The following is a 19,673-nucleotide window of genomic DNA, read 5'->3' on the forward strand; positions in this document are numbered from 1 at the left end:
TAGCTAGCTTAGCTAACGGATTACATCGTTAATGAATGTGTATGTGCATGTGTGAACCAATTAAATCAAGAAATAATACTCCGTAATTTCTAACAATAATATAAAAGTGAAATTTTCAACAAAATATTTTGGTTTAATTTTTCAACAACTAAGTACATACGTAAGGGTCCAAATTTTCTTGTGGAAGCAATTCCTATATTTCAAGCCTAAGTTCATGAATGAAATTTAGGGGTGACTTCGAGGGCAAGTTCCCACCCTTGCATTGCTTCATCATCTATTATCTTTTCTGGAAACATAGTCCTTGATTAATTTCTTAAAACGCACGCAATCGCGAAACAAATCATAGTTTCACAATAATATTACGCTAGCTACTATATATATGTTCACGTTCTTGGTCATCTAATTTATTAGCTATGGTCCTATATATGTCACAAAAGTTAGTATTAGCCCTATACTCATAGTGATTGGTACACGGTTTTGAATTAATTGTAGTGTGAATGTTAATATACTCCGTAATAAGTATATTCAAAAAGTGGTTAGGTAATTTTATCTAATCAAAGTAACTTTTTGACGTAATAATGTTTGGCCATTTTAGCACAAGTTTTTCTCAATATGTTTAATTAACATAATAACTAGTAGCTAGTACGAAGTACTTGTACTAATAAAACATTGACATTTGACAATCATGCTCCGTAGTACATCGATTCTAGTATGTTTCTTGTCATTTCGGAATTTGTCCTTAAGCAGTCCACGAGCATTTAATTTAGAGGTCAAAATTCATTAAATTCGTTTTTAATCCTGTAAGAATTTTGTACTCAAAGACTTATTCTACACTAATATTGTCATTATATAGTTATGATTGCGATAAAATGATGTAATAAATCAGTGATCAAACTAAAGTTGATAAATTTTATCATCAATCTCAGAAATGATAGTGCAGAGGTTTGAGTAAATTGAGTCAAAGAGAAGTTACACACGTTAAGCAAATTAGAGTCCATAACCTTTGCAGAGACAATGAATTTGTTATTTGGGCCATGGATAAATTCTTGCCTAGTTTGGGTCATGATATGGGCCAAACCCTATTTCTTTGTTGTAAACCCAAACAGAAAATTGAATGGGCCAACAATGAACTCGGCCCAATGGCTTAACTTACGTCTTATGTACAAATTGAGGCCTTTCAATGTTCAAATTCCATATTATTTTTTTTTTTTTTAAAAAAAAACCAAACAACAAAAGCTTTTATTTGATAGTTGCCTTTGAACATTGAGTTTATGGTTATGGCTTTTCATTTATTACCTCTGTATCTTATTAGTTGCAATAAAACAATTTTTCTATCTCACAAATAATAAAAACTCCTTTATTATAACTACAGTAATTAATAAGAAAATGAGATAGTATTAATTAGGTTGTTGGTACTAGCTAACTTGCTTAGTTAGTAGGCTATGGAAGGGTGATATACAAAACCCGGGGATCGAATCTCTTTTGCACCCTACATGTACATAAGGCCTTTGTCCTCACAAAAAATACTAAGGCAGCATGACATGGTTAATTGGTTTCGTATTGCATGTATTTGTCCCCCAACGAACCTTTGGCTCTAATACCGTTATCTGTTAGGCTACAGTTGCATGCTCACCTTAACTCTCACATTAGTATGAAATTGTCAGTTTTATTGGACTAACCTGCATAGATTGGTGTTTGTGGGTGAGCTTTGAAACTTCAAGGGTTTGAGATGGCTTGTCGAGTTGTAGTGTACAACTTGTATGCATGGTTAAATCTCATATTATTGTTGTGTAAGGTGTCTATACTTATAAATAAATAGTGTTATCAACCCTAAAATTTAAGTTCGTAGTTAAATTTATTCATTATGGCTAACTTGGAAGGGGTTTCCTAACTAATAAAATTTATGCTAGATACTTCATATATAGTTTCGTATATTGTTATATTTGCGCATCATGAAAAATTATAACAATTTGTATTGTATTATTGTTACTTCGAAATTCTACCTCGAAGAATGAACATAATTTAATTATCATTAATAATAATTCATGACTACTAATCTAGTCTATAAATTATAACCGGTAGTAGAATTTTTAAAATAAATACCACTATTAAGTATTAACAACTTGTGTCATCCTCTCTAAACTCTCATCTCCCCTCCCTTTAATCCTTTTTTTTTTATTTTTTTTTTAAATTTAATTTTTTAATTTTATTTTATAAATATATTATGGTTTTAATTTGTTGTGAAGTTTTGTACAAAAAGTTTGCTTTGTTTTCACCTTACAATTCAAAGTTAGATTGTTAAACGTAAACAATTTATCAAAAATGATTAAGCCATACATGTAAGTACTTTAAATTATTTTTGGTATTTTTATTCAACCCATGCATCGAGCGGCCAATCTATACTATATATTAAAAGGTGTTTTTTTTAAAGAAACAGTTGAGTTAGATTCGAATCTGTAACTTCCAACACAAAAATGTCATACATATACCATCTCAACCAATTTTTTTTATTAATGTTTTAAATTACACAGAATTTTATATATTCCTTTCATTTATTATTAAGTTAATTAGAGGTTACTTAATTTATTTAATTTTTTAAAAAATAATAAAATAAATACATGAGGTAAAAAAAAAAAGTAACACTTGAAGAAACGCATGAAGAACCACACACTAGCTATATAATTAGTCGAACATTATTATCAAATTAAAGAAGTATAAACTAGCAAAACGGAGCATCGCTCGAGCCATATACTAGTGAAGTAATTATATTAAGTGATCTTATGTGGCCGTTAGTGGTACCTCATACTGCCATTTGGCGTACGTGGAACTTCCACTTATCACTTATGACTTGATGATGATGCATACATGCATTCATTAAGTGATTATTAGTAAAACGAGTAATTTCCTTTGACGGAAGTTTCACAAGAAGTCCCAAGTTCTAATTAAGTAATTAGTGGCCAAACCAATGAAAGAATAACACTATTTCTCTTCGAAATCATTGTATTTTTGATATTATTCTTTTCCATTTATCATTATCCCCTGCTAATCTTTATATTAAGTTATGTACATGTAAATTATGTGACAAAGGATGTCAATAAACAGCATTAAAGTAGAGGCGTAGAGCCATCTCCAATAATAGATTTTATTTTACATTTCAATTTGGGACTTTTTGACCTAAATTGATATACTACGTATGTATGTAATATGTTAGTGGATGATATGATTACATATTCACAACTTTATGAACTTTATATTTGGTGGAAATAAACTTTTTTTTTTTTTTTATTTTTTTTTTTTTTTTTTTGAATTTTAGGGCCTATTCACATTTAGTGAATTGAGCTGAACTGAATAGAGCTAAAATGAATATTTTATGAGAGAAGGAAATTAGGAGTTGAATTGAATTGAAATTAAGCTAAAGTGAATAGGCCCTTACTACCTTAAGTTAGTGTGTTAATGTGATGTAATATGTGTGATGTTTTAACTTTATAATCTTATTACTTGTATTAGTTGTATATATGTGTAATTTTAGCAGAAGTAGAATAACTATGTATATACATGTGTTAATGTGCAGGAGATGTTGATTATGTCACTTATGTGTGTGTATATTGGTAGTTGTTAACTTGTTTTAGATTATTTTGTAATTGATATGGTAGATTACTAGATTGAATGAGATAATATATAGTGTTATGTGTGAGATTCTAGCCTACGACATATCATTAGTTTAATAAATAATTTTTTTTTTTTGGCAGCAACATGCTCCATATATATAGTTAAATTTTACAGTGTGTTTGGATAAAGAAAAGGGGAGGAAAAGAAGGGGATTGAGGAGAAGAGGAGGGAAGGGAAAGGGAGGGGAGGGAAAAATTGTGAGTTTTCCTTCCAAATCTCTCAATTGTTAAAGGGATCAATTTTCTACAATTTAATCCCTCCATTTCTCTCCCCTCCAATTCCCTTCCTTCCTCATTTGTTATCCAAATGAAAGATACCCCATGTCTCCATTTCTCTCCCCTTCCTTTCCCTCCATTTCTTTCAATCCAAATACATCGTTAGGGTTATCTAGGTCAAAATAAACCTTATCATATAATAGATGTAAAATTTAAATTAGAGTTGAATATTTTAGGAAATGGGTCAGTTTTTCTAGATCAAAACACATTATTCTATATATGATTCCACCATCTCTACATGGCATATACAATATAATCATCAACTTTTGTGTGCGGTTGGCCACATTCTGTGGCCAGTTGACACACACCTAGTAATTCCTGATAGAAGATTAATTTTTGACCGAGTAACTCATAATCGACCGAGTAACCTCTAGCCGACTAAGTAACCCTTGACCAAGTAACCCCTGTCCAACTGAGTAAACCCTGACTGAGTGAGTAATCCCTGTTCGAGCAATTCCTGACCGAGTAACTTCTAATCGACTTAATAATCTATGATTGAGTGAGTAACCTCTATATCATTAAAAAAAAAGTAACTCCTATATAATGGTTGGTCATACGCACAAAAATCTGTGATATACAATATCTTTATAATGTCATGTGTTTCCAATACATAAGACATATGCGGCCAGATGCGCTCTGATATCCAAACTTCCAAAGTGCTTGTACCAAACAAGCACTAGAAATATTTTATACGAGTTTATTATGTATAATAACGACCTGATGCATATAATTTGCGTTACATTATAAAGACGGCAGGTGCGCACTGTTACTATGATATATATACAGTTTAAAGAGACAGAACATCCTCGGATATCCCACACGTGTCCAACTCAACATTCAGTAGAACTCAGTTTACTACGTGTCAACCACTTAGCTCCAGTGCTACGTGTCACTCATTTGAAGCCACTTAGCAAAGTCCACTCAGCGACATGTATACCTATTATATATGTATGCTAGCTACTATGACCATGTCTAAAAATATCTGGTCACTTACAATTTTAGGTAAACAAAAAAAAAAAAAAAAAAGAGTTTATAATTATTAGCTTAAAATGACAACAATGGTTAGACGTACAGTCGATCCTTTGGTTGTAGGAAGAGTAATTGGTGATGTGCTTGATATGTTTGTTCCGATGGTCGATTTTCGAGTTCAATACGGTACAAAACACATTTTCAATGGTTGCGAAATCAAACCTTCACTTGCCTTTGAAAGGCCTCTTGCTCAAATTTCGGGTCACCCTTCCACAGATAATTTTTATACCATAGTACGTACATATCATCCATATAACTTTCATTATTGTTGTGCTTAATTTTATTGTTTTTGAAAATGTAGCATATTAAGTTATTGCATGGTTTCGAACTATTGATTTCTTCTCTTATGATATGTATAAAATTGTATATATATCTGATTAAATTGAATTGGTACTTTGGTAGTCACTTTTATATGGTAAAAGGAGGATGCATTATCAATTCAGGATCATGCAATAATTATTCGTATATCATATTGGGTCGTACTTTACCTTATAATGAACTTTGTACAATATTCATGTCATCATGTGCACATTCTATATTGATATGAATTTGTTTTCTTGTAGATCATGATTGATCCGGATGCTCCAAGTCCTAGTGAGCCCAAAATGAAAGAATGGCTTCATTGGTTAGACACATAACACATGCATGTTTATTTATGTACTTTTGTAGTGTGTTATTGACGGAGAACTTTGATAAGAGATTTATTTATTTCTACTAATAATTAATTGATAAAAATAATAAATCGAGGTTGTTTTGACTAATTCATCAGGATTATTGTTGATATTCCTCAAGGAATGGATGCTTCCAAAGGTTAGTCCTCCTCCAATTTCATTTTCGCTATACTGCTTTATGCGGAGTATTTCTCATGTTTTTACTAGAGAAGGTATATATTGTATTATTCCACACTCCACACTCATTTTCATTAATAGCATACTCTCTTTTGACCAATTTCTATAATGAAAGAAATTGGCACATAAATTTGTAGACTTTAACACATCAACTTATATTTTAATAAAAAAATAATAAATAAAAATAAAAAAGAATGATATTGATATAAGTTGTATATATAGACTTAACATATGTCATTTAGTGCCATTTTGGGTCAAGTATAGGGACATTTTTTCTTCATTAAGATGAATAATTTCTTGTTCAAGTTTTGAGTTTAGCTTTTGCTTGACTAATAAAATATTGGTTTATAACAAATATACCATCCTTCTTGTTGCTTTTTGTATGCTTTCATAGGGATATATTGCAAAGTATAATCTATCTATTATTATTTTATTATTTTTTTATGCGTAAAGAATCACAAAAGACAATAATGTAAACTTAGTTCGATTCCATATCATGGGCAACATCCTAGCTAGGTTATTAACTAAATAAACTAGTTGTAATCCACTAGTAATAGTCGTATGCATGCATACAAACACTATTTGGAAATTAAACCTTTTTTTTTTTTCAATTCGGTTCACCCTTTAGGCTAATTCACATTCAAGCTTATAAATTAGGCTAATTCACATTCAAGCTTATAAATTCTCAATGGCCTCGACTATTTACTACATTCAGAACTTATCTAGTGATGTTGTATTCACCTACGTCATTTTATTCAATCTTTTTGTTCTGATAACTATGACTTGTATTTGTAAATAATTTTATCAAACTGAAAATTTATAAGACAATACTCATCAATCCGTCTTAGACTCTTAGTATATGCAACAACAACAACAACAAAAAGTGAAGACAATAAATTATTTGATACTCCATAACACTTCCTCCATTCTAAAAATATAATATTGCAATAAGGATGAAATTACGTATTCTAAAAAATATTTTATATGTAAAATATTTATAATTATATATGAGTAAAAATTATTAAAAGTTGATATTGTGAAAGTATTTTATGATACGAATCTAACACAATTTCACATAATTATATTTTACTTAGTTAACGTATCAATTATATTATGTGGTAAAAAAAAAATAATGAATAGTACAAAAGTCTATGTCGTAATATTAATTATTTGAACGGAGGAAGTAATTAATTTATGGACCAACACATTGAAAAATATAAGGGGTATGAAATGTGCGTGCAGGAAAAGAGCTGGTAGAGTACATGGGACCAAAACCGCCCACCGGAATACACCGGTACGTGTTTGTGTTGTTTAGACAGAAAGGACCAATCACGAAGCAGTGGCAACTGCCACAAGCCCGTAGCAACTTCAGCACTCGGAATTTTGCTGCACAAAACGGACTTGGTTTACCGGTTGCTGCCGTCTACTTCAACTCTCAGAAAGAGGCTGCAAATAAAAAACGTTGATTCGAAGTTGGTTATGTTGTACGTGTTGATGGGGTTTCTACGTAAATGAGATAGGTTATTGTTTCTCATTTACTTGTTTTTTCTATGTGACCCTGTGTAGTGTGTCCAAAGCTTAATGCATTATACTAGTAATAGTGTGGTTTATTATGATGTGTGAATATACATTATATTGTACCACGGAAGTTCTATAGTTTATAATTACTTCGTCGTATAACATAATGTCAGTGATGATACCATGTAATCCTATAACATAATGTCATTGACGATGTATCTTTTATCACATAATGTCAGTGATGATACCATGTAAATAACATAATGTCATTGGCGATGCATCTTTTATCATCTCATATAGGCTTACACATGACCAACTGCAACCCATTTGACTAATGAAATGTACATCTACTTCTATATGTTTTGTTCTCTAATGTTGAACAGGATTGAAAGATAACTAGATAAGTAAACGTTAAACACATTGGCAAAATAAACCAGCCAGGGTAGACTTACACATGGAACAAAGAAACTCTAGAAGAAGATTACAAAGGAAACATGTCTCTGCTACGAAGTTCGAATCAACTCAATATTCTATTTATATTAATGAATTAACTTAAAAATAAAAAATAAAAAATATAAAAATTCCATAGTAAACAAACAAAGAAGTTACTCAAATTAGATTATAACAATTTGGGCCCTTTTAATTTAGAGAACCTATGCAATAGGGCTATTTGCACTTCTATTAAAAGGGCTTTAGTATCATAGTTTGGGCCAACTTTTTAATACTAAGCCCATTTAACATTGCATAGGATCTCTAAAATGGCAGGCTTTATCATAAACAAATGTTGTAACAACTTACAAGTACATTACAATGGAAGACAAATCTTACATTAACCAACTATTTTCATAAAATATCCTTTCAGAAAGACATCTGTAAGTAAGTTCAAACAAATATCTTGAAGTTCTTCATACTTCGTACATGTGTTCTAAATATGTAATAAAATATAGCAATAATTTTATAAAAACTCTTATTTGTGACTTATTGAGCTCATATTATCCTAATTATAACATTACTTAGAAGTTGAAAAATGGTTAAAATGAAAAGTGGCAAACTTGCTAGCCACAAATCCCAAAGAACCTCAAATAAAAGTTAACAAAAATGATACAACTCATACAAGGCATTTATCTAGAAGATTTCAGAAATCCAAATGTCACCCTTTTGATTACTACTATATTCTATAAGACTCTAACGTGTTACCCGTCAAATAAAAATAATCAAAAACCTAAAGTTTCGTAACATACATATATAGTACTTATCTAATAACCCCAACATCATCATACCTAGCAATATTTAGTAAAAGACATGGCTGAAGCACCGGAGATCCTAGTAGCCGGAAAAGTGATCGGAGATGTACTCGAGCCGTTTACTCCGGTAGCTGAGCTAAAGGTTCAATACGGGTCCAAAACGGTCTCTAACGGGTGCGAAATCAAGCCTTTAGAAGCCAAAAATAGGCCTCATCTTCAAGTGACATCTCATAACCCTCATCCTGATGATCTTTATACTCTAGTAAGTGTACTTTAATCAACTTGTTAATTTTATAATTTCCTATTATCTTATCAATCTTTTATCATTTTTATTTTATGAGTATTGTATGTTTAATATGATCAAATTAATTTCGCTAATCAATTTTTTTTACTTATTATTATATTAGATAATGGTTGATCCGGATGCACCTAATCCTACTCATCCAACCTTAAGGGAATGGCTTCATTGGTGAGTTGTTTTTCCTAGTCAATTAACTTTTCCATCATTTATTTACATACTGCCTCCGGTCCTCCGTTAAATATTAGTTGTAACTTTGAAATATTTTATGTCTCTCAAATAATACCCTAAAATTACAATTAATATTTAATGGAGGTAGCATTATTTATATTTCCGGATTTTGTTTATATACTCCTTTATGTGTTTCATATAATTTTATCGATATTACCGTATAATAATTGTCAAATTTCTTTCTGAAAGAATATATGCGCCGAATCAAATTAGGATGAGTGAATGATTGCGCCTAGGAAGTTTAATTGTTTTGATGAATAAAAGTTCTTGCAAATTTAAAACTTTTTTTTTTTTTGAAAGCGCAAATTAAAACTTAATTTGGAGGCATACGTAAATTTGATCATTAAGATCATTAATGTCACTTAAATTTGTTGTAGGATTGTTGTGGATATTCCTCAAGGAATGGATTCTTCTAAAGGTACGTTTTCACTATTACTCCGTATAATATAAATTATTGTTTGTTCTATGATCTGGCGTACACGTACCACATATCTATCTATAAATATAACTAAAGTAATTACCGCTGATGTCATTACTTTTCATATGTTAACATCTTATAAAAAAATTTCCCACCAAAACTAATAATGACATCATTATTTTTTTTTTCAACATAAATAAAAATTTGAAAATGATAAATTAATTATACATTTTCCTAACAGATTTTATATTTAAATTGACTAATTATGCAATTTCGATTGGAAAAATTAAAGGAAGGTCAGACTATTTCATTTTCTTATAAACATTATCTTTTTCTCCTATTCCGTATATTTTATACAGATTATATGAATTGGGGCTTTCACTCTTTATTAATTTCTCGATTTATTAGATATTGATTAAATTATTTGTACTACGTACCTATTACACACAAATAAGCTAAATAATATTGTTAAAATCATAAAATAATATTTAAATCGTGCATCGCAGGAGCCTGATCTAGTAAAGGATATAAATGTATGCACATAATATATAGCACTCGACATTTTGTGTTGTGTTGATGTGTTTAATTGGTTTGTTTGTAGGAAGGACGTTGGTTGAGTACATGGGCCCGCAACCATCGACAGGGAAGCATCGTTATGTGTTTGCTTTGTACAAACAGAAGGGGCCTCTAGTGAAGCCTAGGCCACTTCCACCGGAATACGCCCGTGGCAATTTCAACACCCGCCATTTCGTTGCCCATAATGACCTCGGACAGCCGGTTGCCGCCCTCTTCTTCAACTCCCGGAAAGAAGCTAACATAGCTTATGACAACTGATCGAATCACTAGCTAAATCATGATTAGGCTTTACTAGTTTCTAGCTAAGCTTAGTTGATCCGTGTATAATATTCGAAAAAGGCAATGTTATCGTTGTTATGGAGTAAAGGAAGTTTTGTACTTGTAGTTAATGACATGATTTGGACTTGTAGTTGAATTGGTTGTCGATCTTAGACAACTAGTATTACTCCGTATTATTTATAAACTAGTAATGTACTTAAGAGTAGTACATTGTAATTTATGTGCGATATTTATGTGACTATATTAGATGTTGATGTATTACTAGTATTTTGATCCACCAAAATTAGATCAGACTAGTTGATAATGCTAATGTGAGTTGATTGCTTGAATGTTAAATAATCTGTCAAAAATGTTGTTTATTTTGTTTGTATATATATATCTAATACAGTAATACTACGGAGTAGTATTTTGTATAATTGAGTCTTGTTTAGAAATAAAATGAGACTTTACTATGAAGTACAGAATTACTCAATAATTTATCATAATCTAGAATATTTGCTTGTGGCATATATAGATCAAGACTATTTTACGTACATATTTACATTTTGAATCAATACATACACAACCATTTTTTTTTTTTTTTTTTTTTTTTTTTTTTTTGGAAAAGTAACACATACATGACTTAATAAGACATATTTTGCCTACTTCGGTATTAGTGTTCCTAATAACTACCTGTACAAGTATATATTTACTCCCCCCGTCTCCAAAAGTTCGACCCTCTTAACCTAATTTTAGTCCCAAAATGATCGATCTATTTGCATTAAAAAAATTTCAAATTTGCAATAATACTTGTGCAAAGTTAGCTTTTCCATGTAAATTTTGTTTTTTCATATATTTTTATTGTTTTCTCTCTCTACTTTTTTGTAAATTATACCCAATGTGAATTTTATTTTCCAATATACTTTTACTACTATCTTTTTTATTTTCTTAATACCCGCGAAATCAACCCAAAATGGTCGTTCTTTCGAGGATGGAAAGAGTAAATTCAAATTTTGTTATCAATCAAATATATACTTTCCAGGAAAAAGAAAAGGTAACCAACCAATTAGCCTTTGGAGACAATTAAAGAGCAAACTCCCCCCTCAAAAAAAAAGGAAGACAGGTCAACAATAAAAGAGTGAAGACATAATCAAGTCACAAGTCAAAACCTCAAAAAGGGTTGACATTATTGAAAAAATAAAGTAAAATTATTCAAAAAAAAATTAAAAAATAATACTTGTAGTAAGTATATTATATACGAAGATCGTATGGAGTATAAGGCTTTGAAGTATCATGTGTCTACTTAAAATATACTTCGTATATAACAGTATTATTTCTATCTATACTCTTTTTAATTATAATACTACCCCGTTGCACATTGATGTTTCTGTTTGAAATCTTTGACTTTAAAAATAAGTGAGAATCTTCTAAATTTCTCTCAATCTATCAGAACAAATATAGTCATGTGATATCTAGTTTTATTCGTCTTGGTAATTAGATTATTAATATCTAAGTTTTATAATTTTTGCTAGTGTGAGATTAAAGATATTTGCAGTCAAAGATGGATAAAAACTTGCATCATTTTACGTAATACAAGAACATCATTATGAAACGAAGGGAGTATTTTTTATTGCTAATACTATATAATACGGAGTACTTTCTTCATTCCTTTAATATTGCAACATGATAGAAGACTATGTTTTTTCAAAGCTCAACTCAAATCTCATATAGCTACGGAATATATATTCCCCCTAAGTAAATCATAATATGCGGTCAAATAAATACGTGAATCTATAATATATAACCCATAATAAAAATAGGAAGTTAGCAACAGTAACTTTTGAGGTTATTACACTAACACCCCCGAAATTAATGGAGTTCCGGAATTACCCTTTATTCTAATTGGTTGATGCTTGAGTGCTTTGACTAATTGACTGCTCGCTCTCACCGACTTCCCTTACATACTCCCTCAGCTCTCTTTCTTCTCATCTCAGAAAAAAGCTCAGAGTTTTTATGGAAACAAGGAGAGAGAAAGCTAGAGAAAGAAAATATGTCTTCCTTCAACAACAATGGCGATGAGCTCAAAACCACCAATCATCCCTTCGACGATGGTTATGGGAGCTTGTGGAAGATGATTCTTGATGTCGTTTCTCCGTTCTTCAGGTATAATTCTACTCCTTTCTTAATATTAAACTACCAACTAAAATAACAAAAACCCCATTTGTAATTCAGTTTTTTTTTAAAGAAAATTATACAGAATCATTTCTGGTAGAATTCGGTTTAATAGAAGGTCGTGATTTGGGAATTGAGCTATGGGAATTAAGTTATGCAAATTAAACTAATGGAATTATGTGAAAATTGATGCGTGACAAGCTGAATTAATGTGGTATGATCTAATGTCTTCTTCTTTGTTACCAGGTTTCGTGGTGGAGGTGGTATTCTGAATCAATTATACTATGAATAAGTTTTTATATCAGTTTTCTCCAACCTAGATCCAATAAGGTACGACCCATTTCCCTGGATTTTTTTTGTTTTTTTTTTGTTCAATACTTCTACTAATTTATGATTAATTGATCAGTGTATATAGTTTATGGTTTGGGTATCTGTTGATTTTATTGTATTTTGTTAATTGCTGGTTCCGATGTTATTAATGTCATAGTTGGGTGGTTTTGAGTGGATCGGCGTAGCAGTGTAGCTTGCTTAATTATTAGAACTCTCTCCGGCGATACCAATTCTACCGCCGGCAACGCCGCCGATTTCCGATCCTCCTCAATTTCAAGGTTAGCTCATTATATCACCTAATTTGTAAGTAGTTGAATTTAATTTGCCTTTTTTTTTTTTGTTGTTTTAAATAAAAGATTGTTTGTGAAATTGAAATTTATGCACTTTCTTCTTAATTACATGAATTTTATACCAATTGGGTATTATAAAGGTATAATCTTGCTTATATTTTCTTCAAGATGTTGAGTTGTGTGAATTTGTATTAAATTTTGCATTTTGCAAGTAATTGAATGATACCCTGTATTTTTTGCGACCCGGAATTTTAGGGTTTGTTTTGATTATGAATTTTATGGTCTGTGTTTCTGTGTATGTGTGTGCCTGTGAATTGTGGTCAATTGCCGGGGTTTTTGAATCAATATTGGTTTGTTTTTGAGGATTATACAGCTTATTTCAGTTTTGGTTCGGTTTGGTTCCGGTTTTTACCCCGGTTCGTTCGGTGCTGTTTTGGGTTTGTTGATGTGTTTAGTGGTTTGTTTGTGTTTGTGGATATATATGCTTGTGAATTGTGGTCAATTGGCCATTGTGAGGGAAGTTGAATAGCTGTTATTTTCGAGGATTATGTAACTGTGTCCTAGAGTCAGTATTAGAATGACCGGGACGTCTTATTGTTTGCTTTGGTATCTTCTGTTTTGTTTTGATTTTTATCTTATGCTATATCTATATGTTTATAGTTTGTGTATTATGAAGTAGATGCTTGTTATTCATGGTCGATTGGTCATTACAGGGAAATTGGAACATTGTTGGTTTTCGTGATTATATCACATTGGAGTTTATATTCTTTCTCATTTATGCATTGGAGTTTATTCATTTATCACATTGGAACATTGGTCATTATATTCATTCTCATTTATGCATCTAAGTCAAAAGAGGTTTCACATTGGAGTTTGACACTCTTGTCTCAGCTATATCTACCTTGTTTGCATGTTTCTGTATCACTATTTAGCTTGACTATTTTATGCTGACATCTTGCTTTCTCTTTGCTGGTACCTGGCTGCTCAATGCACCTCAGATGATTTACTTTTGTGGGGTATGTCCGTAACATCTTTATTTTCAGCTATAATTGTAAAATGGCACATTTATTCTTTATTAACCTATTTATGTAATTTCTATGTGTGCAGGTTTTGTGGGAGAGCTTCGTTATGATAAAAATGGGGAGAATGCTAAGCACGTACTGTACACACATAGGAACTTCATCATCAAGTATAATGGGAATCATGTAATTTTTTTTTAAATTTTTTTTTTTTAAATCTCATCTCTCTTGATTGATGTTTTCTACTCTTCTTAACTTTTAACAAATCAAGCTTTTTGTTAAAACCTGTGTGTGCAGATCATCCATGTTAATCTTACCCAAGATGGTGCTAAGGCAGTAAAGGACGGAAAGGTGTATGACATGACCTATTCTGTTAAATGGATACCAACAGATGTCACCTTTGCTAGGCGTTTTAATATCTACTTGGATTACCCCTTTTTTGAGCATCAGGTTCTTTTCCACCTTTTCTGAACTATAAATTTGCTATACTACAATGTAGATGAGTTAGAACAAAAAAAAAAATCTGATCTTAAAAGTAACGAGATTTTAATGTCTTGTAAAATTTAATAATTGTCTCCCCTTCTCGTCCCCACATAAAAAAATGGAAGAAAACAATTTTTTTTTCTTAAAACGGATGCTTTGCTTATTGCAGATTCATTGGCTCTCTATTTTCAATTCCTTCATGATGGTCATTTTCTTCACTGGTTTAGTTTCAATGATATTGATGAGAACTCTTAGAAATGACTGTGCAAAGTATGCAAGGGAAGATGATAACCTAGAAAGCTTGGTAAGACTTCTGTTATATGGTGATTTTATGTGCTCCAACCATTGGGGACTTGGGGTCATGCTAAAGCCTAACATACTGTGGATTGGCATTTTTAGTGTTGTCAATTCATATTGCTTTCTCTGTTATCTGTTTCATTTTTTTTTTGGGTTTATATATATTGTAAGTGTGCTTTGTCAATTGTGGAAATTGGGGATTGTTTAGTAATGTATTCATTTTCGGAAAAAAATAATGGATTGAGAGGGTTGCATTTAATTCTCATTTAGATCCAATTTTTTAGATTATGATTTGATTATTTTGGGATTTTTTATATTTTTATTTTTATTTTTTATTATGGCTACTTGGTTGCTGTGTGCCTGTGTGTGCCCCTTTTACAACTTTCATGTGGATTCCAGGAGCATGTCAAAGAGGTTAGCTTTTCTCTATTACTTTCACATAAACCCAGCATATAATTCTCATTTAAAAACACCAGTAGCTTTTCTCCATTACTTTCACATAAACCTAGCATATTAAAAACAAAACTTAGCCTTGACTCCTCCTCTAATGTCTATCCTTTCAACCAGCTCATCAATCTTGGGATCATATTGCAATGAACGTTATTCAAAACCAGGATTATTGTCTTAAAAAAGCTTGAGCTTTGGGTTTTGTACACTGCACAACCCAGTGAGGTTTCCTGAATTTTGATTTTTCCCCTCTTATTCAGCTTATCATATTCAATTTTCTGTTGAGGGTTCAGAATGAGAAGAATAGTAAAGACTACAAGTCCTGGAAGATCATCCAAGAAGTCACCCCTGTAGTAGCGCAATACCTTGCTTATCATCTCCCTCGGATCTTTGATTACATCCTCCTTTTTTATTCCAGTCTTCATCCTGCTGAAGGGTGTATTCAACAAGATAAAAAAAGTTGCTCTCAACATTCCCTCCTTTCAAATGCTTTTTAAACCCATGAAATTGCACTCTTCTCATGCATTGGCAATGTTACAAGTAATAAAAACATTCCTCAAGGTTGTTTTTTTTTTCTTGCACAACAACGCTTTGAAGTTGGTTTTCTTGAATTTCTATTTCTGGTTATAAACATTGCACAAAATGGTAACATCTCAAGATCAGTAAATGGTTTGCATATGCTACTCTTCAATACTAATCTTCTCCTTTGTTTATTGCTTTATTTTCGTGGAATTTTGCATCCTTCTCTTTAATCAGAAATATGACTAATATGTTTTGGGAATTTGATCTTTTAGGATTCCCATTCCTTTTTTAAGAAAAATTATAGATTTGTTGGCCTTATGCTGTCTTCCTGGGAATCTTTTGTATAAAAGACGTTATATTTTTGGAGTTCGTCTTTCCTACTTAACCTATAATTGTTTATGATATTCTCTCATGATTTGGCTTTTGGTTTCATTGCAGGGAATAATTGACAATGATACTTCTGAAAGTGCCACTATAATACAGGTAGATATCCTTATATTTCCGGTCTTGGTTTATCTTTAAATGGATTATAATGTTTCTTTAGAGAACTAGCTAAACATATCCTAAAACTGGAAATGCAGAATATGTCCCATTGTCTTAGATGGGTGCATAATAATTTGGCGTTTTGCTATTTTGATTGTTGATCAAGAATATGTTTGTAGGCCAAAGAATATCACCTATTGTAATTTTGGAACATGTTTTGATATTATATTATAGAGGACTAACAGCTTGATGTATTTGAAAGTTTCAAGTTTCGGTCACATTTAGGTTAGCAGTGCGCGGCATGAGATTCTTTTCAAAACAATCCAAACCCTCACCGATTTTAGTTTCATATTGACTAAAGCTTATGTTTAGGCGAATATGGATGGTTCATGGATTGTGAGTAAATACCTAGCTTGTTTAATTAGCAATCAATTTTCAGGGTTTATGATGCCCTTCTGAATATACTTATGATTTACCAGTCTTTCATGTCATGGATGTGTATGGGCAGAAAATTCAAGGTGAAGGACTTATTGACCATTTATGCCGGGCAAGATTCTAAACATTCAGTTGTTGCTACACATTTGCTTCTCAGGACTAATATATTGATAATCTGACCTCTTGCCATTTCTTAGTGTTGTAAGATAATATGATTCATTTCTAGAAGTAATTTGGTAAAATCTGGAGAAAAAATATGTTTGATTACATTGTAATTTATCGAGTCTAATAATATAGGCATAGTGGATCGTTGAGTCCATTCTCGTGTATTGATTTATTTTTCTTCAGAGAGCAAATAAGTAGGAGCTAAGTGGCATATGGTTTCTTATAAACTATTTCATGAATGCATTTTTAGATACACCTTCCTATAAAATTTTGATATTTAATTTAATATCTCGATAATTATTATGGAGGATAGGAAGCTGAATCAATCACTGCAGACTTTAGTTTTTTCAGTATTGATATTGAGGTTTTTATCTATACTTCTTTTTGTTATAGAATGGGACTTCAGAAAAGGTGGTGAAGATAGTAGAAACTCTCAATGCACGTGAAGGTCATAAGGTTGTGAGGCTACTTTATGAAGACTTGGAGAAAGAAATTTGATATAGTCTGTGAAGCAGCTCAAATCAAAGTAACGTAATACACATTATTCAATAGCGTATTAGAGAACTTAACTACTTGATTTAATTTTATTGCATATAGTGCATCTAAGATTTAAGCATTAAATATCTTGCAGGACTCTACCGAAACAATTTTTAGGGAGGAGTTGGAAAAACAGAGAGGGGTCATGAGAGATACATGAAGCTGCAAGAACAAGGGAAAGCTGAGCAAGCAAAGAAAGACTTGGGTTAGTTTTGGGATTACATTCTCACTTTTGCTGTCAAATACTTGTATTGATTGTATGTTCTGTCTGCACTTCTTAAAGAAGCAGGAAACAGATAATGTGCCTAGAGTAGATGAGCAGCTAGATAATCTGCTTGGATGAGCTTTGAATAACTTAATGTACGAGCTATCACATTTGCTATAGAATACTTTAAACTAAGCAAACCAACCTCCATAAATTTTACAGGCGATAAAATTTTATATGCTTAGTTTAAATATTTGCATACATCCTACTAACTTGATACATAAGGCTTCAGATCCCTTTTGCTTTGTGTTTGGGTTGATGAGTTGGAGGGAACAGCCTAGGGAGATAATAAAGGTAGTAGATATGTATTGCATTCTCTCTTTTGATTATAAAAAAGGGGAGGGTAATTAAAGGGGTTCATTTTTCTGACATATGATACACCAAACTACTCACAAGCGTAAGCCAGGAAGTTATGGGATAGACTTTGTGAATTAGCTTTAAGCTACACACATAAACACCAGAAAGGCCGAGTCTATGTTATATCAGTTTTGGTTTATTTCTTTGCTTTGTTTTTTGATGTGTATGTAGGTTAGTGTTTTTTTTTCATTATATATATTGTGCCTTGTGTATATAAGTCTAGGCCATGATTTTCCCCAGCGCTCTATAGCAGATTAAGTGTATAAGCTGTTAAGGCAGCTAGAATAGTATGACTAAGTATCTTGAATGTAAAGTATCAGTTTTTACATATGACTTCATCATCATTTAGATTTCTTAAATTTATGTCCGCAAGTTAATACTACATTTGTTCTTTTTTGTTTGCTTATCTATGTAACTGATATATCTGCAGGTTAATAATTTCGTGGTTACAAATATCTCTTAATATGGGTGACATTCAGAATGCTCCTCTTTCACAAGAGGAAACTACTTGTAGCCTTATAGGTTTCTTTTGTATGAACTTCAGGTATAATATAAGCTAAATGTCTATTGTGTTTTCATCCGTGATTATAGCTATTTCTTTTTTTATTATACTGTTTTATTCAGATAATTTGGGATGAAGTGGGCAAGGCTGAAATGTCTTGGGCCAAGATGTTACTTGAGCTTGAGCTTGAGCTTGAGCTTGAACAAGAATGCATAGAAGTATACATGAGAAAAGTTGATGTGGCTAACCACTCTAGAGCTCAGCTACAACTGGCTATTGATGATTCATAGGCAGTCAGGTAGAATTTGCAACCATCTATTCTGCAATTGAAGAACTTCCATTACATGCAACTGTCACCTACATATCGTTGTTAAAACAAATCTTAATGATCCATGATTTTCATTGTGAATCTTTGTAGATTTTTAATGTAATTATGATGTATTCAGATTCATTTTTTTGATCAATTTCTATTAACATTTATTTATGTCAATTTCATACTATGATTCAGATTTTGCAAAAGGCTGAAAATTTAATGAAGAGATACATAAAAGAAAAGCAAACAGGAAAGATCAGTTTCTTAGAGTAATTGAACAAATTAAAATGTCCAACGGGGTTGAAATATACCCCATATTCAAATTTATTATACATCACCCGAGGGTGCACCGGTGCGAAGAGTGGAAGAGTGGGACCATGGAGGGATTAAACGAGGAAGAGGGAGACCAAAGATGACTTGGTTGGAAGGAGTGAGGAAGGATATGAAGTGCATGGATTTACGTGAGGATGAAGTTTTGGATCGTAAGGGATGGAGGAGAAAGATTTATGTTGATGACTACACGGAATAATCAAATTTGGTTCATGTTAGCCGACCCCACTTTTGGGATTAAGGCTTTGATTGATTGATTGATTGATTGATTGATTCAAATTTATTATACTCCCTCCGTTTCTTATTTCTTGCAATAAGGGGGGGTGGGGGGGTGCACGGTTCCCAAGTCAAAAGTTTTTAAG

General features: G+C 31.7%; 3 protein-coding genes across 5 annotated transcripts; all 3 read left to right on the top strand.

Annotated features, from left to right (window-relative positions):
* The first annotated feature begins 4,993 nt into the window (after positions 1 to 4,993).
* LOC145579483 (protein MOTHER of FT and TFL1-like) lies at positions 4,994 to 7,362 on the top strand. Its single transcript, XM_081636730.1, has 4 exons — positions 4,994 to 5,206; positions 5,537 to 5,598; positions 5,743 to 5,783; positions 7,064 to 7,362. The coding sequence occupies exons 1-4, from the start codon at positions 4,994 to 4,996 to the stop codon at positions 7,285 to 7,287; spliced, it is 540 nt and encodes a 179-aa protein (XP_081492856.1). The 3' UTR covers positions 7,288 to 7,362.
* Positions 7,363 to 8,633: 1,271 nt separating this feature from the next.
* On the top strand, positions 8,634 to 10,364 carry LOC145578270 (protein MOTHER of FT and TFL1-like). The gene is made up of 4 exons (XM_081635623.1): positions 8,634 to 8,845; positions 8,991 to 9,052; positions 9,490 to 9,530; positions 10,132 to 10,364. Exons 1-4 carry the CDS (start codon positions 8,642 to 8,644, stop codon positions 10,362 to 10,364), a joined length of 540 nt encoding a protein of 179 aa, XP_081491749.1. The 5' UTR covers positions 8,634 to 8,641.
* A 2,009-nt stretch (positions 10,365 to 12,373) lies between these two features.
* Positions 12,374 to 19,181, top strand: LOC145579484 (transmembrane 9 superfamily member 1-like). Of its 3 annotated transcripts, XM_081636732.1 has the most exons (12): positions 12,374 to 12,527; positions 12,783 to 12,866; positions 13,024 to 13,144; positions 14,155 to 14,172; positions 14,264 to 14,361; positions 14,473 to 14,625; positions 14,828 to 14,962; positions 16,363 to 16,407; positions 17,401 to 17,533; positions 17,639 to 17,749; positions 18,597 to 18,710; positions 18,791 to 19,181. In XM_081636732.1, exons 6-9 carry the CDS (start codon positions 14,536 to 14,538, stop codon positions 17,503 to 17,505), a joined length of 375 nt encoding a protein of 124 aa, XP_081492858.1. In that variant the 5' UTR covers positions 12,374 to 12,527; positions 12,783 to 12,866; positions 13,024 to 13,144; positions 14,155 to 14,172; positions 14,264 to 14,361; positions 14,473 to 14,535; the 3' UTR covers positions 17,506 to 17,533; positions 17,639 to 17,749; positions 18,597 to 18,710; positions 18,791 to 19,181. The 3 variants fall into 3 exon arrangements, with proteins under 3 accessions (XP_081492858.1, XP_081492859.1, XP_081492857.1); XM_081636733.1 differs by lacking the exon at positions 18,791 to 19,181 and having other exon boundaries at positions 17,401 to 17,538; positions 18,597 to 18,754; XM_081636731.1 differs by lacking the exon at positions 18,791 to 19,181 and having other exon boundaries at positions 18,597 to 18,754.
* Positions 19,182 to 19,673: the final 492 nt, after the last annotated feature.

The sequence above is a fragment of the Chenopodium album genome, chromosome 14 (assembly GCF_948465745.1).
Source record: "Chenopodium album chromosome 14, dcCheAlbu1.1, whole genome shotgun sequence".
NCBI lineage: Eukaryota > Viridiplantae > Streptophyta > Magnoliopsida > Caryophyllales > Amaranthaceae > Chenopodium > Chenopodium album.